The sequence below is a fragment of the Rhinopithecus roxellana genome, chromosome 12 (assembly GCF_007565055.1).
Source record: "Rhinopithecus roxellana isolate Shanxi Qingling chromosome 12, ASM756505v1, whole genome shotgun sequence".
NCBI lineage: Eukaryota > Metazoa > Chordata > Mammalia > Primates > Cercopithecidae > Rhinopithecus > Rhinopithecus roxellana.
Genome location: NC_044560.1, coordinates 13,583,660 through 13,605,080, shown reverse-complemented (window position 1 = coordinate 13,605,080; position 21,421 = coordinate 13,583,660). Strand labels below are relative to the sequence as shown.

Below are 21,421 nucleotides of genomic sequence, written 5' to 3'. Positions count from 1 at the left end.
GCTTTATCTTTGGTTTCATCAGGTGGATGTGCTATAAAAATCTAGAGCGTAAGCGCCAGTGCAGTGTAGGTTCTGTGACTATCCTTGTTAAGTGTTATGGTTTTCTAATCCTTCACAAATATTTTTTTCCCAACACAAAGCACCATTATCTTTTCTCACAATTTTCTACATAGTTTGAGTCCCATGAAGAGGTTATGGTTTCTAAAGAAAACATGGCTACTACTATGCTATCAGGGTTAAATACTTTTTCTTTCTTTCTTTTTTTTTTTTTTTTTTTTTTTTTTTTTGGTCTGAGATGGAGTTTCACTCTTGTTGCCCAGGCTGGAGTGCAATGGCATGATCTCGGCTCACCGTAATCTCCATCTCCCAGGTTCAAGCAATTCTCCTGCCTCAGCCTCTCAAGTAGCTGGGAATACAGGCATGTGCCACCACGCCAGGCTAATTTTGTATTTTTTTTAGTAGAGACGGGGTTTCACCATGTTGGTCAGGCTGGTCTCGAACTCCTGACCTCAGGTGATCCACCCACCTCGGCCTCCCAAAGTGCTGGGATTATGGTGTGAGCCACCACACCTGACCTATCGGTTAAATCCAAGTAATAACTCAATTTCAAAAAAATTGCAGAAAAGCTTATTAAAAGAAAAAAAAAATCACAAGACTTACCTCTCGTAAATTTGTTACATGAACTAGATATTATACAGCCAAAAAAGGACAGAGATGATAGTACCTGTTAAGATCCTGGTTCATTTCACAATATGAAAAAGTTGATGGGTACTTAGTAGCTTTTTTTTTTAATTAATTGTATTATATTATACTAGAAAATGAAAATATTAATGTTTTCCATTCAGAAAAGTTTAAATGACTCTCTAATTTTGGTTTAAAGTTTTCTTCAATTTATTCAATGCTCTAAAAAAAAAAAAGAAAAGCATTGGGTAATTTGCACTGCTTGACTGTAAAAAGTTTTATGTGTTTGGAATAGAATATTCTTTAATTGGCAGGCAGAGAATGAAAGCCAAGCCAAATAACAAAATATCATGGGTTTTGATCACTTAGAAAATTACAGTGAATCAATATTACCTAAAAGGAAATTCAAAAAATTCCCAATTGTTGATAATACATGTCTCCTGACATATAGGGTCCATCTTGCAACAAAAAATGGGCACAATGCTGAGTTCAGAACTGCAAAGTAAATTTATTAAGTGGCTCTCGGTTAAAATGACAAATGATGATTTGAATTCAATACATTAAATTGCTGATAGAATTGCAAATTTCAACTGAATTTACATTGAGGCTTAGCAGTGGTAGTTGGCTACAAATGGAACAGTTTATTACCTCAGAGTATTTGAGGGCAAGGAAGACATAGAAAATAAATTTAGGGGTGTGCAACACAGTTAGTGCTCAGAAATAAATTTTACCATAGTGAGAACAAAACCACAATGATGTTAGTATCACTGTGCAGACGTCATGGTTGAATGCCTGCGTTTTGTTCCTTCATGGTGGCAGCCACCTTGGTTCATTCGTTCTCACTCATGTTTGCAGCTCCTTCACACGCCCCGGAGCTTCCCAAGTGTGCCACACAAAGGAAACAGCACAGTGAGTGGAGGCCAGCAGACCCACTCGGCCCAAAGCAAAGCCTTCTCAGTTATGAGACTTTTCTACAGAAGGGACTTCAAAGTCTAAACAGACCAGAAAGAGTTAAAAAGATCCTGCTTCTTCTTAGAGAGGGTCAAATACACATTCTGACACATAAGTGAGAAACAATTCTGTTTTAGGGAAAGTGCCAATTGCAATCCGGGTACAAAATTTCAACAAAAAGAAAAGTAAAACTGAATGATCTCCCCCTCATTCCCTAATTCATAGAAAAATAGTAGGTGTGACTTTTGTTTCAAAGCAAGCTGAAAAATGGTAAGGGGACAATTTACATTATCATTACCTTTTCTAGTTGAAAGTCTATGAATGACATACATAAACGTACACATCACAGCAAAAGACTCAAGAACCAGTGGCTAACATGATACTGGAAAAGGTGAAGGATAAAAATTGGTGAATGAAGGTAGTTGGGTGGTCTACAGGCTAGAACACGGTCACCAACGGCAGAATGCAGTAGCCACCTGCAATCCTAATCATTCAAGCTTCCTGGTGGTACGTCCCACTTCTAAAGCGGTCCTCCTTCCCAGGCAGCCATGTCTCGAGGGCGCCACATCAGGAATGAGGGCCTATGCATTGCTTTGTCCCAAATTCCAGATAAGAGCAACATGTGGGGACATCTGTGTCATAAGACTGATCCTCAAAGTGGATTTGGCATTTCTTCCCCAAAGCTGATGAAATAAATACTCGAGAACCATGATTTCTACGAATTATTCTGTATTTCAGGTTTCTTTTCCTGCAAAAAATGTCGTGTATACTGAATAACAACCTTTGATCGATGTATTAATTAGAAGCTATTTATACCAGTAGAAAAATACCCATTGTATTTTTCTATTTGTAAGACTATTTTTAAATTCATAAAAATGGTACTGTACTGGCTGTGACTAGAGTTCCAGTTTTTGGTGTCTCCTGTGATACGGCATCAGGAGGACTTACAAGGCTGGAGGGGAGCGAAACTGTTTTCCTAATCTGTTATTATTTTAAAATGGTTAAGGGTGGCCACATCTCCGGGGCTTCTCCTTTAATGTAAAGTCCCATTTGGAATATCACTTAAAATCTAGGGCAGGTCAAATCAGCTGCTACTCTACACGACCGTGTCTGCAGTACAGGCGTGGTGAGAAGACCTACACCTCCCTCTGCAGAGTCTCAGCTACACTGTCGGCAGCAACGCACCGGCCGCGGAGCACAGATCGCCATGGCCGGAGCCCACCAGGGCAGCCGCCTTGCACCACAACCAAGCGCCTCACAGTGAGCAGTCGAAGGTCTGGGACTCATTCAGCGCTGCGGTCGGAGGGTCAGGGCGCCTCGTCTGGACAATTTTCTGTTTGGGGTTTTTTGTTTCTTCTTCCTCTTCAGTTTCACTTTCACAGACATGAACCACCACGCTGGGCGTCGACTCCGTTCCTGCGTGAAGTTCGTATTTCTCTCCTGCGGAGGTAAAAGCAAAATAAGAACCCTGACAAAAGCATCACTTCCAGCAAAAAGAACTCTTTTGTCTCTTGCAACGTTTTGTTTTACTCCTATTTTAATGGGTGATTCTTGTTGTTTAAATCTTTAAGTCCTATGTCAGAGTATTTTATCTTGTTTTGGTGTTCAAGATTTGATACTTTAAGGCTTGTATAAAATGTTGTTGTTTCAGTACTGAGGTCTTGGGAGTTAAAATGCAAACGCTAGTTATTGTTTTCTGAATAATATGAGTGAATCTGTTTAATTAATTAATTAATTTGAGATGGAGTCTCGCTCTGTCGGCCAAGCTGGAGTGCAGTGGCACGATCTCGGCTCACTGCAACCTCTGCCCCCCCGGGGTTCAAGTGATTCTCCTGCCTCAGCCTCTGGAGTAGTTGGGACTACAGGTGTGAGCCACCACGCCCAGCTAATTTTTGTATTTTAGTTGAGATGGGGGTTTTATCATGTTGGCCAGGCTGGTCTCGAACTCCTGACCCCAAGTGATCTGCCTACTTTGGCCTCCCAAAGTGCTGTGATTACAGGTGTGAGCCACCGCGCCCGGCCGAGTCAATCTGTTTAACTTCAAAATGGTGTCAGTTTTCCTTTGGGAGATACTTGTAAGGATTCAGGCAGCACAGGCAATCCGTTGATTGTAGGACCTTGGATATCTAAGATACAGCTCTAACGTCTAAAAACAGCAGAGTCACTTCTTCCTCAAAATGCCTCTTTTATTCCCCTTCAGGAGACATAACTCTGTCTTGGGTGGACAACTGTCTGAACCAGCATCGCATCGGTTTCTTGTATGATTTTAAAAGCATCACATCGGTTTCTTATATGATTTTAAAAGGAAGAGAGGTAGAGAAACTAAAGAGAAGGAACAGAGGAAATGAAAAAGAAGTGACAAAAATATTGAAGGAATGAGATGATATCACCACCAATTCCTTGTAATGTAGTCAAAGCAATTGTTGTTTACCTGATATACTTGGTGGGGCTGGGGAGAGAAGGCACCTAATATTCACTAACTGCCTATCAAGTACTAGCAAAATTTGTAGTAGTAAAAATTGCAGTCACATTTACTGAATATTATGTGCACATCATTTAATACTTATTTTTTATTTTTATTTTTGGAGAGAGTCTTGCTTCATGGCCCAAGCTGGAGTGCAGTGGTGTGATCTTGGCTCACTGCAAACTCTGCCTCTCGGGTTCAAGCAATTCTCCTGCTTCAGCCTCCTGAGTAGCTGGGACTAGAGGCGTATGCCACCACGCCTAATTTTTTGTATTTTGTATTTCACCATGTTGGCCAGGCTGGTCTCGAACTCCTGACCTCAAGCAATCCGCCCGCCCTAGCCTCTCAAAGTGCTGGGATTACAGGTGTGAGCCACCACGCCCCACCCTCATTTAGTACTTATAACCACACTGAATGGTGTATATGATTCTCCCTACTTTATAGATGGAAAAGCAGAAGCTCAGAAAATGGAGGCTACGTAACTTGCTCAAGATCACAGAGCAAGTAGATGCCACAGCTGGAATTTGAACTCAGGTGTGTTTGACTTTATCCTCTGCTCTAATCATACTGCCACAATGCACATTGCTGAATACGATCTTCAATATAAAAGTTTCTTGGGGAAGAAAAGAGGAAAAATAGAAGTTTATTACCTGGTCCCAATTTGGAAACAGCACAGAGTAAATCATAATTTATAACAGGCATCGCATCTTCGCTCTGCTTCCACCCCACCGGGGGAGAGGCTGGAGGAGAGATGAGGAACTGCTTGACAGGCTGGGGCGGCAGGAGATACGACTTGTCCCGCACTTCACCAGACATCTGCACCTGCAGGGAGCGAGACGCTCAAAGCCAGTTTGCAAACTGGGTTATGTTTTCTTCCTTTTCAACTTTATGTTTACTGTTCCATCTTTTTGTAGAAAATTAAAAATTTCTCTTAAACAGTCTATAATCTCCAAGAGGGTGGGACTGGGTCTGTTTCGCTCACCACTGGCCACTCAGTGCACAGCACATGGCCACACATAGTAGATGCTTCATAAATATTAACTGAATAAAAAATAAATGGATGGGCTGGGTGTGGTGGCTCACACCTGTAATCCCAGCACTTTGAGAGGCCGAGGCAGGTGGATCACCTGAGGTCAGGAATTCGAGATCAGCCTGGCCAACATGGTGAAACTCTATCTCTGCTGAAAATACAAAAATTAGCCGGGTGTGGTGGCGCATGTCTGTAGTCCCAGCTACTTGGGAGGCTGAAGCAGGAGAATCACTTGAACCCGGGAGGCGGGGGATGTGGTGAGCTGAGATTGCATCACTGCATTCCAGCCTGGGTGACAGTGAGACTCCATCTCAAAAAATAAAAAAATAAAAATAAAAATAACAAATAAATAAATAAGTAGATGAACAGAGAAATGAATGATAGTAACTACTAAATTCCAGTCTTAGAAGACATTAGATTATATTGACATCTTTTCATTTAGGTTTTTACTCGGAAGGCAAGACAAGAAAACTTTTTTTTTTTTAATTTGAAAGGGAGAGTGTAAAAAATGCTTTTTTGAAAATAAAACAGTGCACTTGATACACGAGTAATCTCTTGATTTTGCCCATTCTTCTCAGAAGAAATCCGTTTCTCAGAAAGTCACACCAATGCAGGATTAGAATATACTAAGTGTAGCCAATTCTTGGTACCCCACAGGGTCCTCTACAATTTCAAAGTCGAAGATTTGTACAGTTCTGTGACCTCCCTGGTTCCTCATATGAATTATGGAACATAGAAAATGATTTAAGAGACCATTTTCTCAGTTTTCCCAAGGATTTCATGTCTTATTTCATGTGTGCCATTCCAGAGGCACAGGAGGTAAGTTAGTTCCCTAACACTAGGTGTCAGGGCATAACCCACGCAGAATCCCAGTTGAGCAAAGCTGACAGAAAAATCAACTCCTTCAACTGCTAGTCTCAGCAAAACAAAGTTAGGAGGTAAATGTGCTTAATAAATACATAAAATTATGTATCTATAAAATAAAAGGAAAATATTTTTGTATTATTTGCTGATTGAGATGGTTCATTCTATACACCTCTGCTATAATAATATAGAAAATGGTGAACTAAAACTATTTTTGGATGGAGAAAAACAAGTTTAGAGAACAGTGTTCTTTGCACTGTACCTGTGCAAAATACAGCTTTAGCTTCTGCCCATTGAAGTCTGTTTCGTGGAGTTCTATTCGCGCTCTTGCTGCCGCTTCAGGTTTGCTGAAATTTATTCTGACTCTTCTAAAACTTTTAAACAGCTGAAAAGTAACTTGGTCATCATAGATGGTGAAGAGTGCTTCAAATCTTTCCTACAATTAAGGAGCACCAAGGCAAAGGGAATGGGACAGAAAAAAAAGAAAAAAATTTTTTTTTTTTTTTTTAATTTAAGTTCTAGGGTACATGTGCATAACGTGCAGGTTTGTTACATATGTATATTTGTGCCATGTTGGTGTGCTGCACCCATCAACTCGTCAGCACCCATCAATTCATCATTTATATCATGTATAACTCCCCAATGCAATCCCTCCCCCCTCCCCCCAAAAAAGAAAAATCTTTAACAGAAGGGGAAATTTAAATCATGAAACCTAAGTAATTAAGAACTCATTGTAAGTTAAACTTTTCTCCTAAAACAGTATACTTTTCTTGCACATATACAAGAACAGGTATCCTGTAATTTAGCAATTGTACTTACTTTATGCATTTTTTTGAGATGGAGTCTCATTCTGTTATCCAGGCTGGAGTGCAGTGACGTGATCTCAGCTCACTGCAATCTCCACCTCTCGGGTTCAAGTGATTTTCCTGCCTCATCCTCCAAAGTAGCTGGGATTATAGGGGCTGGCCACCGTGCCTGGCTAATTTTTATATTTTTAGTAGAGATGGGTTTTCACCATGTTGGCCAGGCTGGTCTTAAACTCCTGACCTCAAGTGATCCATCCACCTCAGCCTCCCAAAGTGCTGAGATTACAGGCATGAGCCACCACGCTGGGTCGTGCACTTAAGTGTAATTAACTTTATTAAACATTGTCTACATGCAAAGGTTATAAAACAAATGCAAGATAGAAGAGAATGATACAAACACGCCCAATTCTAGAACACTGCTATTGTTCTGATGTCCTCGGGGCAAAAAGGTTAGTTTTCCCTGTCACATTCCTTTCCTCCTTCAAAGCTGTCATTTCTGGAATTTTATCATTCCCTTGTTTTTCTTTATAGTTTACAACATTTATTTGTATCTCTAAAAATGTTATCACGTTATATGTATTCTTCCACAACTTGCTTTTTTTGCTTAGATCTTGCTGCTGAGGTTCTCCCTTGCTGCTGTGTGTGACTGTTTTGTTTTGTTTTGTTTTGTTTTTTGGAGATAGAGTCTCACTCTGCTGCCTAGAATGAGGTGCAGTAGTGCAATCTTGGCTCACTGCAGCCTCGACCTCTAGGGTTCAGGTAATCCTCCTGCCTCAGCCTCTTGGGTAGCTGGGACTATAGGCACCTGCCACCACATCCAGCTAATTTTTTTGTATTTTCAGAAGAGACGGGGTTTTGCCACATTGCCCAAGCTGATCTCAAACTCCTTGGGCTGAAGTCATTTACTCCCCTTGACCTCCCAAAGTGCTGGGATTATAGGTATGAGCCACTACACCCAGCAAGACATCCATCTCTAAGTACTGTTTCAGCTGTTCACCACCAGTTTGTTTATTTTTTTTTTTTTTGAGACAGGGTCTTGCTATATTGCCTGAGTTGGGCTCAAGTGATCCTCCTGCCTCAGCCTCCCAAGCAGCTGGGAGTACAGGCATGTGCTACCACACCCAGCACCTGAACAGTTTTGATATGTTTTATTTTTATTTTTTTAAAATAGAAGGCAGGACAAAAATAAAATAAAATAAAATTAGCCAGGTGTGGCCAGGCATAGTGGCTCACACCTGTAATCCCAGCACTTTGGGAGGCTGAGGTGGGCGGATCACTTGAGGTCAGGAGTTCAAGACCAGCATAGCCAACATGGTGAAACCCTGTCTCTACTAAAAATATAAAAATTAGCCAGGCATGGTGGTCAGCACCTGTAATCCCAGCTACTTGGGAGGCTGAGGTGGGAGAATCACTTGAACCCGGGAAGTGGAGGCTGCAGTGAGCCAAGATCGTGCCACCGCACTCCAGCCTGGGTGACAGAACAAGACTCTGTCTTTTTTTAAAAAAAGAGAGAGAGACAGAGTCTCTCTGTCGCCCAGGCCGGAGTGCAGTGGCGTGATCAGAGAGCTCACTGCAGCCTTGAACTCCTGGGCTCAAGCCACCCCCAGTACTTCAGCCTCCTTCAGCATGCACCACCACACCTGGCTTTTTTTTTTTTTTTTTTTTAATGAGATGAGATCTTGCTATGGTTCCCAGGCTAGTCTCAAACTCCTGAGCTCAAACTATCTTCCTACCTTGGCCTCCCAAAGTGCTGGGATTACAGGCATGAGTCACCATGCCTAGCCACACCTGGCTAATTTTATTTTATTTTTGTACAGAGTCAATGTCTTGCCCAAGCTGGTCTAGAACTTCTGTGCTCAAGTAATCCTTATGCCTGAGCCTCCCAAAGTGCTGGGATTAAAGACGTTAGCAACTGCGCCAGCTGATTCTAAATACTCTCTAATTTTTCTTACAATCTCTCCTTGTCTCATGTTTGGATGTATGTTTCTTAAATTGCAAATAGATGGGAGTTTTTTACCTTTTTAATGTCTAACTCATTTTCACTCTGATTGGAGTAGGCTATCCAGAGTGATAGTAATCCTTTGACAGTTTGAGACTTGCTTTTGGTTCAATGTCATTAAATTTCATAAATCTTCTACATGTGCTTGAAAAGAGTGTATTTGTGCAGCTGTTTGGTACAGTATTATAAAAATGTTCAGTATATCCAGCTCATATTCTTTACAAGTTCTATATCCTGATTTTTTGGGGGTCTGTTTTAACTATTATCAGGAAAGATCTGTTAGACTTTCCCACTATCAGGTCGATGTGTTATTTTTCTGTATAATTTGGTTACTTTCGCGTCCTACATTTTAAGGCTAAGTTATCATGTGCATACAAGCTTATAATTGTTTTCTCTTCCTGGTGAATGAAACTTTTAATCATTAGGTAGTGACCTTCTTCATCTGCCAGATAAAGAAATGTGCTTTGTTTTAAAGTCTATTTTGTCTGGTAATGATATAGCTGGTGTAGCTTTCTTTTGATTATATATTGCATGGAAATCAATTTTTAGCCTTTACTGCTAACCTTTATGTATCCTTATGTTTTAGATATGTCTCATAAAAAGAATACATGTGTGTATAATGCATGTGTGTGCCTGTATGTAAATAAATGCAGTTTGACACTCACTGTCTTTCCACTGGAGTCCATTGTTGATTGCTGATATTTTGGGATGTCTACTATCTTATCTGTTTGTCTTAGATTTTCTGTGTTCATTTTTTTATTTGTTTGTTTTCTTTCCAACTATTTTCTCTCTTTCTCTATTTTCTTACCCTGAATGAAATTCCTATGAAAGATGCTAATGTATGTTTGGCAACGTCTTTAAAGACGCCTAACTCCCTACAGCCACAGCTTCTCTTTCACAAAGGCAAAACCATCAAACCTTTTTCTCAACATTCATACTGGGACTATGTAATTCCACAAAAATAGCATTTTGGGGTAAAAAGCACTGGAAGAATATCTGAGCACCAATCATTTTATATAATTTGCAATAAGTGTGTATCTCCTGAGTATTTTGAGATGGACTAGAGAAAGAGAGCAATATTTGAATCATTCATGAGGCTGAGAAAAAAATGGTTATTTTCCTATTTATTAACGAATTGGGATAATGAAAAGCCTAATTTCAATCACCAGAAGAAACGTGACATTAAATTTTCTTTACAGAAAACATATTTAGGCAATGGTTTAATAAATGAAATGTAATAAAACGGATCTAAGAAACTTCTCAATACCTTTAGACGTATTCCTTAGGCTTGGCAATGGTAACACAATAAAAGGAACCTATAAATTAGCTTTGTTCTTGCTTGGCCTATGTAAAGATCTTTCAATGATCTGTTGATCTTGAAGTGCAAATTATACATTCCCTCATTTATTAGCTTCTCTCAATGTGAACATTTACCTGCCACTTTGCACTATTTCTCCAATTGGATAAAATATAAAATAATTTGTCCTCTGATATTTATTCTTTGTGTTCAAATATCCTTCATTCTTGAGGAAACATCATTTAACCTAAAGGCTATGTATTTTTTGTTGATTCATTTAAAAAAATAAATTATGCTGGACCTTCTACTCAGCCTGGCTTTTCAGTGGACTGCAAGCTGCTTCCAGCAGGGGGCAGTTTTAAGATCAATCCTATTCTTATTTACTACAGTATTTCCATATAGTAAAGTAATACAGAAAGCCACACACGGTGGCTCACGCCTGTATTCCTAACACTTTGGGAGGCTGAAGCAGGCAGATCAACTTGAGGCAAGGAGTTTGAGACCAGCCTGGCCAATGTGATGAAACCCTATCTCTACTAAAAATACAAAATTACACACCTGTGGTCCTAGTTACTCTGGAGGCTGAGACATAAGAATTGCTTTAGCCTGGGAGGCAGAGGTTGCAGTGAGCCAAAATTATGCCACTGTACTCCATCTTGAGTAAGAGAGCAAGACTGTCTCAAAAAAAAAAAACCTAGATAAATAATAAAATATTATATAGCTTTAGTAAGGATTTTAAAGTAGCATATCAGTTATTAAAAGGGAAGGTGAATAGGTAAATATATTAAATACTGATAATTATTATTTCTTCTGGATACATTTCAAAGTTTCTTCAGCATCCATTTCAAAGGTGGCTAGCTTTGTCGCTTTTAAAGAGAATGAGAATTGAGATTTTGTAAAATCACAACCCATTTGGTTCTTGGTATTAGCTTATTTTAAATGGATTTTAAACAGTAAGAAAATATTAAAATTCCCATGTGATATAGTCAAGAAATATTAACACTGAACACAATGGAAATTAAGAACTAATTAAGAACAGCTTATAAAATATTAGTACTTTGTAATTCTATACATTAAACATTTTCCTTGCCCAAGGTAAAAGGACCATGTATTATCCCTAGTCCTCCAGAGCAATGAACTTTTCCTAGTACCAATGTATTGTATGACAGAAGCTATCTTGCAAACAGCTACTTGATAATCATATCCTTCTTCCTTTTTCCCTTCAAGATACTTCTTTTTTTCAAATTCCAGAAATACACTGTAACTGAATGTAACATGCAGATGACAGCAATGGGTCATATGGCTCGCTCGCTCGCACACTCTCTCTCTCTCTCTCTCTCCCCCCGCCCCCCCCCCCCCAAAATCCAATACCTGTGATAGGACTAAGAATTATAACAAAATGGCCAGGCACAGTAGCTCATTCTTGTAATCTCAGCACTTTGGGATGCCAGGAACTTGAGACCAGCCTGGGCAACACTGCAAGACCCCATCTCTACAAACAAATTAAATAATTAGCCAGGCATGGTGGCACACACTTGTAGTCTTATCTACTCAGTTGGCTAAGGTGGGAAGATTGTTTGAACCCAGGAGTTCGAGGCTGCAGTGAGCCACAATCGCACCACTGTACTCCAGCCTGGGCAACAGAGTGAGACCCTGTCTCTCTCTCTCTCTAAAAAAGAGAATTACACAAAAATGAAGCCATGCAAGAACTGATTGGCAAGCTTTTTCTGAATTTTGTGTTCTTTCTCTCTCCTTCACATCCATTTTCCCTTGAAGTAGCATGAATATGGTTATGAAATATGTGAATTCTAGCTGTGAGGTGCTTTAGAAGCATGAAGAATTAACTTGGAGGCAAAACCATCAGTTTCCTATCTGACAAAAAAGGTTACGAGCCCTCAGCTGGTAGCTTTGCCCTTCTGTGAGTCCACAGACATCCCTATGTAGATTCCTGATGCTGCCCGATAGCCCGACATTAGCACGAAAGGGATTTAGAAGATTGCAGACAGCAGGGGAAGGACATAATCTATGAAAATGGACTGAAAACGACTTGTGATAAACATGAGGATCTGCAGCTGTTCATTCAAAAACCAAATGACTATTTTTCTCCTTAGAGTTGTTTCAGAAATAGCTCACTTTTATAAATGTCTGAATTCTCTAATGATGTAACATTAACATCATCCTGTTGGGTGATGGCTGCACATTTATTTGAGAAAAGATAATGGGGATTCCATTAAAATAAAAATCATCATTAACCACTTTACTTTTTCTGTAGTCACTTACTATCCCCCTCTGGCAGTGTAAGGTCTACAGGCACAACACAAATAGTGCAACCTAAAAACCAATGCCTGAGGCTTTTTCCTACGATGTACGTAGATTTTCCACAAAATATAGACCAGAAGCTGCCTTCACATGCTAAGATCACCTGTGCAATTAGTCAGCCATCAAAATGACAGCACATACCTTGTACCTAAAATAGCTAAGAACAACATGTAACCAACAACCTTCTTGGGGACTTAAGAAAGAGTGCTTGACAGCTGGGTAACAGGCATCAGTAAAGGAGAAAAGTGGAAAAGGCCATACAAGAAGGTCAGTTTCAAGGAGCAACAGATGAGGATGGCAGCCAAGTGTGTATTTCCTGACCTTTCTGGAACCACCATGGCTCCACTCTGTTGCCCTATCCCAACTCGGAGAAGGCAAGGTTTAGCTGTTTCACTGAAGAACAAACTGGGAACATGATTTTGCCACACCCCTTTGCTTTGGACTGAAAAAAAATGAGGAGCCCACCACTTCTAGTAAACATTAGAGAGTAGGAGGATGGGAGGCTGAGGCATGAGAATTGCTTGAACCTGGGAGGTGGTTGCAGAGAGCCGTGATTGTGCCACCACACTCCAGCCTGGGTGACAGAGTGAGATCCTGTCTCAGAAAAAAAAAAGAAAGAAAGAAAGAAAGAAAAAACAAACAGAGTAGGAGGAACGATTTTACTCTTGAGAAGGAATGGCTTGATTCATTCAGCAGTGAAATTATCTTTGGAATCCTAAGGCAAGAGATTTATATTCTATGTCTTTCTGTAAATCTGATCTAGAAAATTCCATTTCTCCAGTGTCCCGAGCCTGCAGGTCCACTAATATCAAAGGCAAGGCCTCCATTTCTATCTGGGGGTAAGCAAAGTGCTTTTGGTTCTCCTCAATCACCACTGACTAAAACAGCCAGACAGATAGACTTTACTGAACAGAAAAAAGAGCACATACAGCGAGGCATGGTGAATTTAAAAACTTTCCTTTGATAATCTGAGTACTTGTAAAATTCTGGGACCTAAAGTCAAAAGTGCTAGAGGGGAGAAGAATATATGAAAAATGCAAAAACCTTTGTCAACCTTTGTTATTTATGTTGCCATCATCATTTTTCCAGATCAGAAAGAAACCTGTAACTGAATTAAAATTCAAGAAAATATGGAATGCTAGCTATTCAAGATTAGTTTTTATGTTTTAATGGCTACTGTATTTATAAACACATACTCTGACTTATTGGAACATAAATTCTTTCTTTTTTCTTGAGACAGGGTCTTGCTCTGTCACCCAGGCTGGAGTTCAGTGGTGCAATCTTGGCTCACTGAAACCTCTGCCTCCTGGGTTCATGTAACTCTCCTGCCTCAGCTTCCTGAGTAGCTGGGACTACAGGTGCCTGCCACCATGCCCGGCTAATTTTTGTATTTTTAGTAGAGACGAGGTTTCACCATGTTGGCCACACTGGTCTTCAACTTCTGACCTCAAGTGATCTGCCTGCCTCAGCCTCCCACAGTGCTGGAATTATAGGCATGAGCCACACTATGCCCAACCCTGGAACATCAATTCTTAAACAGCTATGATTTTTTTCCAAATCTATAATATTCCTTAAACCATGTACAAATAAAGTGGTCAACATGATGATTAATCATTATTGATCAGAACAAATTATGGATTGGCATAAGGATGGGATCATGAAAATATTTTGATTGCTGTGTTAGTTACAAGGGTAGATACTGTCAACTCACCAAACTGCATACTTTGAAGATCTGTGTATTTCACTAAGAGTTTTACCAAAGTTAAAAACAATGTATAGGCCGGGCGCGGTGGCTGAAGCCTGTAATCCCAGCACTTTGGGAGGCCGAGACGGGCAGATCACGAGGTCAGGAGATCGAGACCAGCCTGGCTAACGCTGTGAAACCCCATCTCTACTAAAAAAACACAAAAAACTAGCCGGGCGAGGTGGTGGGCGCCTGTAGTCCCAGCTACTCCGGAGGCTGAGGCAGGAGAATGGCGTGAACCCGGGAGGCGGAGCTTGCAGTGAGCTGAGATCCGGCCACTGCACTCCAGACCGGGCGACAGAGCGAGACTCCGTCTCAAAAAAAAAAAAAAAAAAAAAAAACAATGTAAAAGGGGAAACAAGATAAAAAGAAGATGGGGTGAAGTGGCTACAGCAGCGAGCTGCCGGGTCAGAGGTAGCACCTGGGTCTCACCATCGCTGAGCACAGGTGTTGGATGCCAGAGCCCTGCTTCATGAGTGTCTGCCATAGACCTGGCTGTGGGCCCAGAAAGGCTGGTTTTGGCTGGCACTATTTTCCATCTTTAATTAGGGTAACATATCCTTAGTTATTAATAGTAATTCTGGTTATAGAAACTTCTCTGGCTGGTTGTGGTGGCTTATGCCTGTAATCCCAACACTTTGGGAGGCCGATGCAGGAGGATTACTTGAGGCCAGGAGTCTGAGATCAGCTTGAGCAACATAATGAGACCTCATCGCTACAAAAAAAAAAAAAAAAAAAATAGCCATTCATGGTGGTGTGCACCTGTAGTCCCAGCTACTCAGGAGGCTGAGGTGGGAGGGCTGCTTGAGCCCAGGAGGTCAAAGCTGCAGTAAGCCAAGACTGTTCACTGCACTCCAGCCTGGGTGACAGAGTGAGACCCCATCTTAAAACGCAAAAACAAAAAAATAAAAATAAAAATTTCTCTCTTCCATAGTTAAGTTGGAAAAGATCTATGACTGTGCTTGAACTGAAGATGTATGCACAATGTAGAAATCATTTTCAAGCAGTTTGGCGGCCAGTTGCCAGCCTCAAAACACCTCGAAAATGCACTTTGCCACCCGAGGAACAGGTCCACAACCACAGCTACCCCCCAATTACAGCAACATTAACAGTTAAGCTGATTAGGCAGTTGTCAGGGCTTCTACAGAAACAGTCTACACATACACACACACACACACACACACACACTCTCTCTCTCTCTCTCTTTCAAGATGTGAAGGTACCACACTCAAGTGATGACACTCAAACCCTGTAGCCCATCAATAAAGAAAAGTACTTTTTATTTGGCTTTTCTATTGGAGAAGTGCGATCTTCAAAACCACAAATGGGAGAACTTCTAACAGCTCGTGACAGCAGTATCGGCCTTTTCCCCCTTAAGCCTAGAGGTTGTTTGGTTATTTACTGAATAAAGCAAAGAAGACAGAGGAGCAGATTATAAGGTCCCCTGAAGGAAACAGCAGATGGACCAAATCTAGAGAGAGTGCACACAAATTGTGAAACACGATTTCTGTCCTTTGCAACCCCACTTAGCTATTTTGCTATTGAAGGGCATCTCAAAGAGGCAGTCAAATTATAAGCAGGCAATTACCTAATCCAAAGCCCAAAAACAGCCCACAAAACACTTCAGGTTTGCAAACCTATCCAGGGAGCTGGACTCAAACATACAGTTTTGATCTAAGACATCACAGTTAAGAAAAACCACGGTGAGTTCTTCCCCCAACAAACCGTGCAAATTTGCCCAGGAACAAGGGAAAGTGTTTCAGCTGCCCAGGCTGCTGTTCAAGCACTCTGGGCTCCGTTTTCAAGGTTGGTGTGGTAGCAGATCCATGCCAGCTATTCGAGAAAACTGATGACTGCTCTCTAGGATGTCCACTGGAATCTTCCCTCCCTCTTTCTTGTCCTCCCTGTCCATGAAGTACAAAAGATTTGGGAAGCCCAAGTTCAGCTTGAATTCCACATCTGGCCTTGGGTTCCATGACAGCCACGAGCAGAACGACATGGGCCAGGTGCAGATGCTCCGACGGCCCCATCAGAGACAGTGCCCATATGGTGATCTCTTTGTGACTTTTGTGAGCGAGCATTGGCTTTGATGAACAAGCATCAAACCCCGCTCTGCCTCTGAGAAGCGGAACATGAGTGGATGTTATCCATTCGGGAGGACCAGAGGCCCCTGTTCATAGGCCTGGTGGTGTGTGCCTGTGGTCCCAGCTACTCAGGAAGCTGAGGTAGGAGGATCACTTGAGCCCAGGAGGCAGAGGCTGCAGTGAGCCGAGATTGCTCTACTGCACTCCAGCCTGGGCAACAGAGCCAGACCCTGTCTCAAAATAATAATAATAAAAATAATGAATAAAGCATCCTTTCTATTCCTGAACATTCAGTCCAGAAGCTGTTGATGGAGCCATGTAAGGTAGCTGTGCACAAAGCTGGGCAGTGGGGGAGCTGCAGCAGCCCGCAGCACGGTGTGGGGTCCAGGTGGGGCAGGGCAGGTGGTCACTTGGAGAGTGGCCTGGCATGGGGTATTGGAGCCCAGCAAAGATGAGGATGGTATGCCCAACAAGAGGCTGCCTAACACAGGGTAAGGGGGCGAGTATTCCTGCATTGGAGCAGTCGGACTGGAGGGGGAAGCCCAGGCAGGGTGGGAAGGTGAGGGGGCGCTGTGTGGGAACTCAGCAGCGGGTAGTGGAGCCCTGTAGGGTGAGGGGGTGTCTATATAAGGGGCAGCCCAGTACACACAGGAAAAAGGCAGTGACAGTCACAGACAGGGGAAGGGAGAAAATTCTTTAGTATTGGACTGGAGCTGGACGTGTTAAATGTAAATACATGTATATGCACGTATGCAGATAACGTGTATATGTGTACATGTATGTAGACACGTGTGTATCTGCATATTTCCTAGCCCTGTCCACTGAAGGGCCTGGAAACAGGGACACTCCAAGAGCAGTGGACACAGCCAACTGCCATATCCTGGTTTCTATACACTCTTCTCCACTGAAAGCAATCCAAGGGCTCCTTGGAAAAATGGCTGACTCCTAGTTCAACACTGTATGTCGGAGCCCAAGCGCCAGGGCTGAGGCAGCGAAAGTACCAAATAATTCTGGAATATCCTGTGCTAGAAAGTAAGGAAGTACTCAAAGAATGATGGGTGCATGTCAAAAAGACACAGAAGCCATCTTGAAGGGACAACTACCGGCCAAATCCGGACAAACTGCAGCATCAAAATAATCACAGGAACAGATTATAACCAATGAATAAAATAGGAAACCATGGACCTTACTGTATGAACTGAATACACTGAAGGTTTGATGGGGAAACAGTTTCAAAGTACCTCCCACAAAATATTAATTAATTACAAGGAGAAAAAGAGCAGCTCGACAGTGGAGAAGTCTGGCAGACACCATCTTAACCAAGGCTCAGAGCCAAAGGGGACAGATGGAAACCGCACCATCGGACAGGACCTGAAGGGAAGAGATCAGCGTCACTTCTGCAATGTTCTGGTCAAAGATGCACAAACTGAATCAAACCCGGAGGAAACAGCACGCAAACCCAAAGTGAGAGACATGCTACAGAATAACTGGACTGCAATCTTCAAGAGGGTGGGATGCTATGAAGAGTGAAGAAAGACAGGCTTCCTTCAGATTGAAAAGGACTTAAGAGACCTGACAAATAAATGCGATGGGTGAGAAACAACTGGATATTTTCACTATAAAGGACATTACCGGGACAACTGGCAAATCCTGAATGGGATCTGAGGATTAGGAGGGAGAAATGTAACTATGTTAATTTCCCGGTTTTTGGTTTTTTTTCTCCCAGGAAAATGCCCCTGTTTGTAGGAAATACATATCGAAGTACTGGGGAGTGACAGCCATCATTGTGGGCAACTTATGCTTTGAAATGGTGCAGGAAAAGCAAAGTGCTCTGTACACCTAACCATTAAAAGTATCTTTTTTGGGGGGCATGGGATTTCGCTTTGTTGCCAAGACTGGAATGCAGTGGTGACATCATAGCTCACTACCGCCTCAAATTCCTTGGCTCAATAGATCCTCCTGCCTTGGTCTCCCAGAGTGCTGGGATGACAGGTGTGAACCATCATACCTAGCTTATTTACTTATTTATACACACACATATATTATGAACATGTTCTACTGTCCTAAATATGACATAAAACTTACAAAAATAAAAATGTAAATCAGGCAAGGAAATAAAATAGGAAAGACATGGTTATTCAAACTAATTAATGAGGGTTCAACATAAATGTTGGGGCGTGTTGATGTCTCAGTACATGTAGATTACTTTCCCAGTCATTTTTCCAGCACATATTTCATGAACAGCAAAGCTCACAAGCCAGGCTCTGTGCTAGGTGGTGTGGAGGTGACACACATGCCTATCCTGAGCTCCCTCACTTCTGAATTACCCTGTCCTCAGCCATGGGAACACTCTATCGTTTTCACTTATCGTTGAAAGTAATTGAAGGCCGGGCCCAGTGGCTCACGCCTGTAATCCCAGCACTTTGGGAGGCCGAGACGGGCGGATCACAAGGTCAGGAGATCGAGACCACGGTGAATCCCCGTCTCTACTAAAAATACAAAAAATTAGCCGGGCGCGGTGGCGGGCACCTGTAGTCCCAGCTACTCGGGAGGCTGAGGCAGGAGGATGGCGTGAACCCAGGAGGCGGAGCTTGCAGTGAGCCGAGATCGCGCCACTGCACTCCAGCCTGGGGGACAGAGCGAGACTCCGTCTCAAAATAAATAAATAAATAAAGTAATTGAAGATGCTTATCTCAAAATGTATTACAATATTTCATGGCCAGGCATGGTGACTTGCTTGAATCCAGGAGGTGGAGGTTGCAGTGAGCCGAGATCGCACCACTGCACTCCCACCTGGGCAACAGAGTGAGACTGCATCTAAAGAAAAAAAATTTATATATATATATGTGTGTGTGTGTGTGTGTGTATATATTTGAAATAATATAGATTTGACATACGTGTATATATATGTGAAAACACGACCTGGAAGGACAGAGAATGGGCTTGCCCTCCTTCCCAGTGCCACTGTTCCCAGGCCTCCACTCTTGTCTCATGGGGTCGCTCATGTGTGTGTATACATATTTGTATAAATATATGTGTGTATATATATTTAGGGATTTTTGAAATATCTATAGATATTTCAATTTCCAAATGTTTACTGTTACAAAGACAGTTGATTTTGTGCATTGAACCCATATCCTACAATCTTCCTAAACTCACTTATTCGCTCTAACAGCTTTTACATAGATTCCTTTCTAAAGAGACAAATCACGTCGACTTCAAATACAGACAATTTAAAATCCCAGCACTTTGGGAGGCCGAAGTGGGCGGATCACCTGAGGTCAGGAGTTCGAGACCAGTCTGGCCAACATGGTGAAGCCCCATCTCCACTAAAAATACAAAAAATTAGCCAGGCGCAGTGGCAGGCACCTGTAATCCCAGCTACTTGGGAGCCTGAGGTAGGAGAATCGTTTGAACCCAGGAGGTGAAGGCTGCAGTGAGCTGAGATCGCGCCATTGCACTCCAGCCTGGGCAACAGAGTGAGACTCCATCTCAAAAAAAAAAAAAAAAAGTGTGTGTACATACACACAGAGTATCAGGCTAAATCAGAATAAGTGCTGATATTTGCACTTCTGACCAACAAATAGAGCAATTTCATACGGTTAAACCTATTAAAGTTTACAGATTTCATGGAAAATGGGAAACCTGAGTTCAGGATGATGGTTGTCTCTGGGAGGAGACACAGGGGATTCAACTGTATTAGTAAAATTTCATTTGTTAAATTGGGTGGGCACGTGGGTGTTTTTTATATTAGTCTTTATCCTTTTTGCATAACCTAAAATTTGCCTTTTTTATTTTGAGAGCCTGGGACAGCACCTTACATAAGAGGAATAACCACAACCAAACTTGGAAGCTTTACCTGTGCCTAACCTGGGCTCCTTGGAGAAGCAGAGGCAAGGCAAGGCAAAGGCACACACACTGTTTGTTTCGGGAAGCGACCCCATGAGACAAGAGTGGAGGCCTGGGAACAGTGCCACTGGGAAGGAGGGCAAGCCCATTCTCTGTCCTTCCAGGTCGTGTTTTCAAGCTTGTCACCTCTGTGGGCAACTGGGGCTCCTTGCTGGGGAGCCAGTAAGAACCCACCTGAGAATTGCTGGATTCAGTGTCAGAACACTGGGCAACATAGCAAGATCTTGTCTCTTAAAAAAAAAATCAGGCCAGGCACAGTGGCTCATGCCTGTAATATCAGCACTTTGGGAGGCTGAGATGGGCAGATCACTTGAAGTCAGGAGTTTGAGACCAGCTTGGCCAACATGGAGAAACTATCTCCACTAAAAATACAAAAATTAGCTGGGTGTGGTGGCATGTACCTGTAGTCCCAGCATTTTGGGAGGCCAAGGCAGAAAAATCATCTGAAGCCAGGAGTTTGAGACCAGCCTGGTCAACAGGTGAAACCCTGTCTTCACTAAAAATACAAAAAATTTAGCCGAGCATGGTGGTGGATGCCTGTAATCCTAGCGACTTGGGAGGCTGAGGTGGGAGGATCACTTGAATCCGGGAGGCAGAGGTTGCAGTGAGTTGAGACTGCACCACTGCGCTCCAGCCTGGGTGACAGAGTGAGACTCCATCTCAAAAATAATAATAATAAATAAATAAACAAAAATGAAAACTTAGCCGATGTGCTGGTGCATGCCTGTAGTCCCAGCTACTTGAGAGGCTGAGGAACGAGGATTGGTTGAGCCCAGGAGGTCAAGGCTGCAGTGACCTATGATCACACCACCACATTCCAGCCTGGGTGACAGAGCAAGACCCTGTCGCTTTTCAAAAAGACAGAGAAAAAAAAAACTGGCGTTAAAAACAAACAAGCGAACACAATCACACTGGGACAAATCCAAATCTGTCAAAGAAAAATGAAGCACTAAGCCTGCCGCACTCCTGATGGAGTGACTGACTAGCACAGCACATGCATGAAATTAACAACCCTATAGCTGAGAAATATACATTGAAAGGTAAGTCCTTTACTCCACCTATTTTTCTTACAGTTTATTTTCCTATGATTTATTATCCCCCCCAACACTATTAAGAAATACTGATAAAAACATAGAGCCAAACCTAACAATCTAGAGCAAAGATTTACCTTTACATGATAATAGCACCTGTGTTATTTACTCTATTGTTTGGAAGAATGTAAAAGCTTACTCCAATAGTTAGAAGCTTATGAAGACAAAAATTTTTTCAAGTT

The 21,421-nt window shown here is 42.0% G+C and overlaps 1 protein-coding gene across 3 annotated transcripts in view; it reads right to left on the bottom strand.

The window, feature by feature from the left end:
* Window positions 1-1,165: 1,165 nt before the first annotated feature.
* RCAN3 (RCAN family member 3) overlaps window positions 1,166-21,421 on the bottom strand; it is a 35,905-nt gene continuing 15,649 nt past the window's right edge. For all 3 annotated transcript variants that reach the window (XM_030912650.1, XM_030912649.1, XM_030912651.1), the window contains exons 3-5: window positions 6,253-6,426; window positions 4,747-4,918; window positions 1,166-3,072 (exon numbers count right to left, since the gene is read on the bottom strand). In XM_030912650.1, the coding sequence (XP_030768510.1) occupies window positions 2,888-3,072; window positions 4,747-4,918; window positions 6,253-6,426 (531 nt within the window). In that variant the 3' untranslated portion in view covers window positions 1,166-2,887. The remainder of the gene's footprint in view (window positions 3,073-4,746; window positions 4,919-6,252; window positions 6,427-21,421) is intronic.